This window comes from Mus caroli, chromosome X (genome assembly GCF_900094665.2).
Source record: "Mus caroli chromosome X, CAROLI_EIJ_v1.1, whole genome shotgun sequence".
NCBI classification, from domain to species: Eukaryota; Metazoa; Chordata; class Mammalia; order Rodentia; family Muridae; genus Mus; species Mus caroli.
In genome coordinates, this window is record NC_034589.1 from 72,054,974 (window position 1) to 72,063,043 (window position 8,070).

At 37.1% G+C, this 8,070-nt stretch overlaps 1 protein-coding gene across 1 annotated transcript; it reads right to left on the minus strand.

Moving 5' to 3' along the window:
* Nucleotides 1–1,510: 1,510 nt before the first annotated feature.
* LOC110287402 (claudin-34-like) lies at nucleotides 1,511–6,135 on the minus strand. The gene is made up of 3 exons (XM_021154035.1): nucleotides 6,027–6,135; nucleotides 2,764–2,843; nucleotides 1,511–2,165 (listed from the first exon to the last, which is right to left on the minus strand). The coding sequence occupies exon 3, from the start codon at nucleotides 2,138–2,140 to the stop codon at nucleotides 1,511–1,513; it is 630 nt and encodes a 209-aa protein (XP_021009694.1). The 5' UTR covers nucleotides 2,141–2,165; nucleotides 2,764–2,843; nucleotides 6,027–6,135.
* Between the last annotated feature and the right edge of the window lie 1,935 nt (nucleotides 6,136–8,070).

Here is an 8,070-nt window from a genome sequence, read left to right on the forward strand (position 1 = left end):
ACCAAAATGTAAATGCTTCAGTACTACTTTGAAGGGGGAACAAAATAAGCATGACAAGTAGAAGAAGGGAGAGACCTGGGAGGTAGAGCAGAGGGGGAAGAGAAACAGATCAGGGTCAGGTATGGGAGGAGAAGTACAGTGTCAGGAGATTGAATGGAGGTGTTTAGTAGTAGAGTATGGGGAAATGGTGGTAGCCACTTAGAAAGTCCTGGATGCTAGGAAAGCAAGAGGCTCCAATGATCCAAGGGGGATGAGATTAGCTGAAATACTCAGCCAAGTAGAGAGAGAACCTGTAGGGAGCATATCCAGAGGTTATGCATGGCCCCCAGTTCAGTGATGAGGGCACCCACCCATCTCAAAAATATTAACCCAGAATTGCTCCTGCCCTCCCCCCCAAATGCAGGGACAAAGAGTGAAGCAGAGACTGAAAGAAATGTCATCCAGAGACTGCTCCACCCAGGGATCCACCCTGTCTGTGGATATCAAACCCAGACACTATTGCTGATAGCAGGAAGCACTTGCTGACAGGAGCCTGATATAGCCTGTTATAGCTATGAAAAGCTTTGCCAGAGCCTGACCACTACAGATGAGGATGCTAGCAACCAACCATCTGACTGAGCACAGGGACTCCAATGGTGAAGTTAGGGGAAGAGCTGAAGGAGCTGAAGGGATTTGTAACCCCATAGGAAGAACAATATCAAACACCCTCCCAGAGCTCCCAGGGACTAAACCATCAACCACAGAGTACAACCACAGAGTAGGGACCTATGGCTCCAACTGCATATGTAGCAGAGGCCTGTCTTATCTGGCATCAGTGGGAGGGGAGGCGCTTGGTCCTGTGGAGGCTATATGTCCTAGTGTAGGGGAATGCTAAGTCAGTGCAGCAGGAGTTGGTAGGTGGGTGGGGAAGCACCCTCATAAAAACAGGGTGATGGGAGTTAGGATAGGAGGTTTGCAGAGGAGAAACCGGGAAGAGGGATAATATTTGAAATGTAAATAAATAAAATAACCAAGAAAAAAAGAAATGAAGAAGGCTACAATCTATAGAACCACAGAAATTATCTATATAGTAATTGTCTAGGGAGAAGGATGAATTTTCTGGAAATAGACTTAGAGTAGACAGACATGGATAGAGGGGGAAATGGTGATCAGTCCAGGTTCTGATTTGGCCTTCAATCCTAGAGCAATGTGAAAGGTTTATGTGCCCTGATACTCATTTCAATATGGATTAGGTTTTTTGATTTGCTATTGTTGACAGCAAGTAGGAAACCAATTCAATACTACCCATAAATAAGATTTTATTTAATAAAATCCCACAATCCAAATAATGCATTGAGGAAACACAACAGAAGAGAAAAAAAGATAAGAGAAAGTCAACAGGACTATTTTTTATTTTTGTCACAGGCCACAATTGGCATGCTTTTAAGTTCTTTGAAAATTTGTGTAGACATGTGAAAAATACTCATTATCTTTGTTGGCATTTCAAAAAATGTAAAATAGCAATTTACTTTTAAATTTTGGAACGGGGCATCTTGCCTATGGCTAAATTTGAAGAAAGGCAAATTGTGCCACTTAGTAGAAAGAAAACTGCAGATATAATTGCCAAAGCCATGGCACTTCCCATCTTCTGAGTGTCTGGCTGGAATGGAAAATTGAAAGATGGTGGGAAGGCAACCCTCCATTTGAGCATGATGGCTATGTAATTGAACAAAATAGGAAAGTAAAGAAAGCTGCTAGCAATGATGTTCAGTATGCCTGAAAGTCTGAATGGATTGCAGGTGCCATTCTTCCGTACTCTTCCCATATGCACATTCGAAAGAGCAATAATGGTGGTGATTTTCCCAAAAAGACCAAGAAAGCTAGAAACCAGCAGCAAGTGCTGGTTTACTCGAATATACAAAGGAATGGAGTCATCGTAGTTGTATTGGTAACATACTCTGGTGTTGCTGGAGTTGCTGTCAGTGTGGAAAACGCAGGCTCTCCACATGCCCACTAAAGCCACTGTAGGCTTGAGGACCACGGGATCTTCATAGTGCCACACTTGCCACTGAGGGAGGCCTGTGGATATGCAGCAAAGTAGCCAGGCTACAGTGGTCAAAGCAAAACCTCCCACTTGGTGATTGCACTTTTTCATTAACATGATGGTGACAGTGAATACTTGAGAACTGCAATGACATACAAGGTGAAGATGGTTACTTGGGAGAAGGACAGTATATTCAGGATTACATTACTAGGAGAAAAGTGTTATGTTTGAGAGTGAGCCTTGACCTGGAGGACTGATTCTATCAATATGGGGTGAGAGGAGTCTGAGAAGGCTCCTGAGGCAATATGTCCTAGCAGGCAGATAATCCAAATGATCTCTAAATTTTTTAATTCTGCATTTTACATGAACTTCTGGAAATCATGCTCCCTTTGCTTCCTAAGAGATATATTGAAAGGCATGAGCTTCTATATCTGATCACTGGCATGATATTTTTAGGGTCATCCATGGTTAGCAAGTGTGAGAAATTTGTCTTAGTGATGCGTCAAACATTGCCTGATCATTCATTATTCTTGGCCATTTGGATTAACTCTAACCTTTCCCTGTTAAGAACATCACCATATTAATGATCACTATAAATGCAACTTTGTGTTTATACATTGTAATGTTATTTCACTTGAGTTGGTACTAAGGTATTCAAATCGGGGGGGGGGATACAATGTCAAGTTCATATAGTTTGTATTTTGGAATTTATAGAACTGTTTTGCACCAATTTTACATACCCAGAAGCAAACCTGGAAGTTTTCAGCTTCTTTATAACCTTCTTCTCATTGGCTGTGTGCAATACAGCAGCACATCAATACTGAAAGACAGTAAATTAATTGAAACTCATAAAGTAATAGAAAATTAACTTATTATGGTATGTGCAATATAACACATTATATTTTATCTTAAAGCATATTTAAGCATGTTTACCGAGAATATTTAAAATATGTCAAATCCTATAAAAAAAAGTGTGAATATGGGTAATGCTCACCCTTAGCTATTTATAAAATACACAGAAAATATAAGTACATTTAGAGTTTGGTAGTTAGGTTGGATTTTCTACTTGAAACAATGTAAAACTGATCAGGGGAGAGGATCTCAATTGAGGACTTGTCTAAATTTGGTGGACCTATAGGATTATCTATCAGGGATATTTTGATGTTAACTGAATTAGGAAGAATTTCCTGGTGTGGGTAGCACCATAGCCTCAGAATGGGATTATGAGCTGTACATGAGAGTTGACCAAGGTTGTCTGGATTCCAAAAGTAGTCTATGTATGCATGATTTTTGCTAAGGTTTGTTTGCCAGATTTAAGAAAAAAAAAAAAACCATGAAATAAGCCTGAACACCCTCAAAAATCATTCTGGAGTCCAGAATGTATCTGAAGTTGTGATACTCTTGTTTCTGCTGGCACCTGGAAGCTATGATATACTTATAAGAATAGTCACTTAGAAGAAAATGAATATTAATACTTGATATAAATTCATGAGCTGCCTGTGCTCTCCAGCATTTGGTAAGGTAAAGGAATACAGACTATTTCATTAGAAAAAAAAACTCCAGTCAGAGAAGTCATTTTAACTGACAACAGTTTAAAAAATCATGCTGTGTTTCCCTGGGCCAGTCCTTCTACTTAGAACCCTAAATGAATCAAAAGCTCCTTGTATGCACTGGTACAATTAGAAAGTTACGAATGCAGTTATACAATTTCAATATACAATGCAGTATACAATGCAATTGTATATACAATTTACAATACAATTGTATATACAATATACAATACAATTGTATATTGCAACTGAAATTGCAATATACAATTTCAGTATACAATGCAGTTATACAATTGGTAGCAGAAAGGTCAGTCCTGTGCTTGTGATGGAGATTAGAAGAGCCAGAAGTACTCAGAACACAAAAGATAAAGTATGATGAGCTCTATGTCAAGAGATATGGAGTTCACAAACATGCCTTTCACAAGTATCACACTTCTAAAACAGACAAAAATCTATAGAGGGCAGAGTTAGACAAATAAAAATGTAAAAATTAAAAATTCAAGTATGACTTCTAATAAGCACATTTTCACACAATATTGTTTTGGGTTATTTTTTTTAAAAAAAACATGATGCAGTTGAACTATCATAAATCAGATTTCTATTAGCTACCTTCTAATTATGACTTAAAACTTAAGAGGAGTATGAACTATTTGATATTTGTCACATTTTCAGATATTTTATACTACAGACTTTAATTCCTTGCTTTTCAGGCATGAAAAAGTAGAATATCTCTGTAATGGGAGCAGGTAGCAATGACTACTGACCTCATAGTAGAGAAAAATAAAAGATAGAGTAGAGACTAAGGATGGGGTAAAATCCTGAGAGGCTCACCCCTTGTTTTCTGCTTCCTTCAGGTACATACTACCTCTTTAAATTCTGGTTTAAAATGGAATAAATGGAGTGGTGCCTCAGTGTAAGTCTTCATTCAGTTAAACTTCCAATTTTTTAAAAGAAATTAAATGCAAGCTTAAGCAGCAATGAAAACCATCACACCAACAACTGAAAGCATATGCAAATGTAACCAAAGGGCCCAGGATTCAGTCCTAGCAAGGAGAATAACTCAGCAGCATCAATCATATGGTTTTAGACTTAGAGTCAAGATAGGTAAGGAAAGTGTTTGTGGGGTCACCCACTATGTTCAACGAAAGACACCAGGGCATGTTATATAACTAGGAAGTTCCTGCATGTAAACTAAGAGGATGCACACATTTTGTGAAGCTGTGAAAGTAAAGCCTGTCAGGCAATACAGGCCCCAAAATGTTAGGCATACAAGACTCATGGAATACCTCCCAAGAGGAGCTAACAGAAAAGGTATGGAACAAACCTATGAGAAAAGATGTATATTGCCATCAGGAAAGAGTCATCTTTATCCTTTACCACCAGACACAGAAAGACATGATTTAAATTTTTTCTGCCAGGTTTTTTTTGGTCTTTTATTTGTCAAGTAGTTCCTCCCTATATCTGTTTTCTTCTGATTTGAAATGGTAATATATATTCTGTGCCATTGCATATTTGAAGTATGTGATTTGCTTTTTTATTTTACATGGTATTTCTGTTAAGAGATTTGAGTATCAAGAGAGACTATAGACTTTGAAACAGTGTTGAGACTGTGATGGACAATAAGAACTTTTTAACCTGAATGGACATTTTACATTATGATAGTGCTACAAATCCTAGGAAAGCTAAGTCACAGAATGCTGTGGTTTGGAAGAGAATTACCTTTAAAAATTCATATGTATGAATGAAGGATTTGTTTCTAGTTAGTGTAGTAACTTGGGAAGGATAGTTGCCTTGTTGAAGGCAATATGTCACTGTGATGAGCTTTGATGTTTTTTAAAAAGTTCATATATTGCATAGTCTCTGTCTCTCTGTCTCTGTCTCTGTCTCTGTCTCTGTCTCTGTCTCTGTCTCTGTCTCTCTCTCTCTCTCTCTCTCTCTCTCTCTCTCTCTCTCTCAGTATATGTGTGTGTGTGCCTCTTTCTGCTTGCCATTGTGGATCAGATGTGAATTCTCAGCCACAGATTCATTACTTCCTGACATTATATCATGAACTAACCAAACTGCAAGCAAGCCTCTAATTAAATGCTTACATTCATAAGAGTTATCTTGGCTATGATGTCTTCACAGTAATACAACAGTAAATAAGATAGAAAGTATCTCAAATATCATAGGATTCTACTAAGAAGTCCCTGGGGGGTTTAACTCCACCAAGCTAAAACCCATACTGTTGGTTGCTAGGGACCAGAGCAAGGAAAAATAAGAAATGGCATTCACTAAGAATAGAATTTAGTTAGAAAAGATTGAAAGTTGTGATGTTTTATAACAAAACAATGAATGTTCTTCCCACTGTGAAATTTTACACTTAAAATTGTTAATGGTGAATTTTGATATGAATAAATTTTTAACCTCATTATTCAGAGTAAACAATAAAGATGGACAGAAGGTCTACTAACCAGAGATACTGTCTTCAAGTGATTTGTTGGTAGCTGATGTGACAAAGCATTCAGTATATTATACCAGTGGAGCTAACAAGGAAACAGCAACCCTCACTTGTCTGTTGAGTCTCCTTGTTGGCTTATGAGCTACTATTACTGACCTACTTCACAGTTCCAAGAACTCCACTGACTCATCAGATTCTAATCCTTGCTGACATCACCTAGCTATGTTCTTTCATTAATGTTTATAAATACTATTGAATCTATGGGGTAGACTGAGGTATTGTGTGTGCTTTTTGTTGAAATGTACTTTCGTTTCAACATTTGCAGTATTTGGTGGATTTACTAGTGGGGTTTCCTACTAATGGTCATTATACACCTGATTGATTCAGACTTGTCCACAGCTGCTTTCCTTTTACTCCCTTTTTGAAGAGTGATATCTATCCCCTGTGTAGTATTTTAGAAAATGTATTACAATGTATAGATGTATTGTATGTTGGAAATATGTGGCTTGCTTTTTGTATTTGCATGGGATTAGTTAGGAGGTTGCCTTGAGTATCAGGAGAGGCTGTAGATTTTCAGACTGTGAAGGACTACAGGGACTGTGGAAGCTTGATGCATTTGGCTTTATGATATCACTACAAACTTCATGGGGATCAGGGAATGGAGTATAGTGGTGTGAATGAGAATAGCCTCTATAGATTCATGTATAGAAATGCTTGCCCCAGCTAGTGGTGTAACAGATGTGGCATCAACATGCAAGGAAAGAAAGTGGTTAATTAACATGGATGTATAAAAAGATCCATGTGAATTGTACAGCCAATGAGATTATAGGTGCAGTGGAAGGTGAAAACTCCTAAAACACACTTACAAAATAAAATGAGTAAACAATTGTAGTTTATGACAGAGACTATTTTTAGAGAAATTCTGTACAACATTGAAATATACTTGAAAATGATTTCCTATATTGCTTATATTATTCCTATATGTGTCAATAAATAGGAATGCATAGGAATATATATTGACACATATTCAAAATGTGTCATTGTTGGGCTGGAGAGATGCCTTACAGATTAGGAGCATTTGCCTCTCTTCTATAGGATGCAATTTTAATTCAAAACACTCATGTTAACAAGGCTCACAGCTACCTATAATTCCTACTTCAGGATACTCAAATCTATTCTATGGTCTCTGAAGGCATGTCCACATAAATGGCATACACTCTCATCAACACAAATACATACAAATAAATTTAAACATTTAGTGGCTAGAGAAATAATTTTTTAGGGGTTAATAGCATTAGTTTTTCTTCCCTAGTATCTGGTTTCAATTCCTAACACTCACATGGCATCCCACAAATAACTGCATCTCCATTTCAAGGGAATTGAATGTCCTGCTTTGGCCATCAGTGGCATCTGAAGAAAGTGGCACATAGATATGGATATAATTAACACATCAATACACATAAATATATTTTAAAATGTTAATCTTTTAAAATTCATATTAATATAATCCTGTTTTAGCTTTAGAAAAATGAATGTAGAAAATGATGTAAGAGCTGACAGGAAGTAATGGATTCAATACAAATATGTTGTCTATATCTTTGTTCCTGAATTTTGAGAGTCTCATTATTACAGCTTGAGGCTGTGATATTTCTTGCTCAACTAGAGAGGGCTATAAATTTAAACATGTGTATCCCTGCCATTCTTGCCTGTTATAATCTAACATTTTATTGTGAGATTAATAACTGTGTTGTTTATTTTTTAATGTTCTGCAATATATTGTCCAATATTCTAGTTATGAATAGTGGGTAGCATTAAGAATAAAAAACAGCATGGACACATGAATTTTTATCCCATATTCACAATATTATATACCAAGGACTGGCCTTAACTTGGAAATGGGTTCTGAGAAAAAAGGATATTTGAGAGCTGTGAAACAAATGACTCTAATTCAAATCATGGGTCTAAGCTGACAGCTTATATTTTGCTTGAGACAGCTTTCCAGATTGCACTGAGTTTCTGTGTTCTGTTTGAGACAGTTCTCCAAGCAGTAGTTTCTT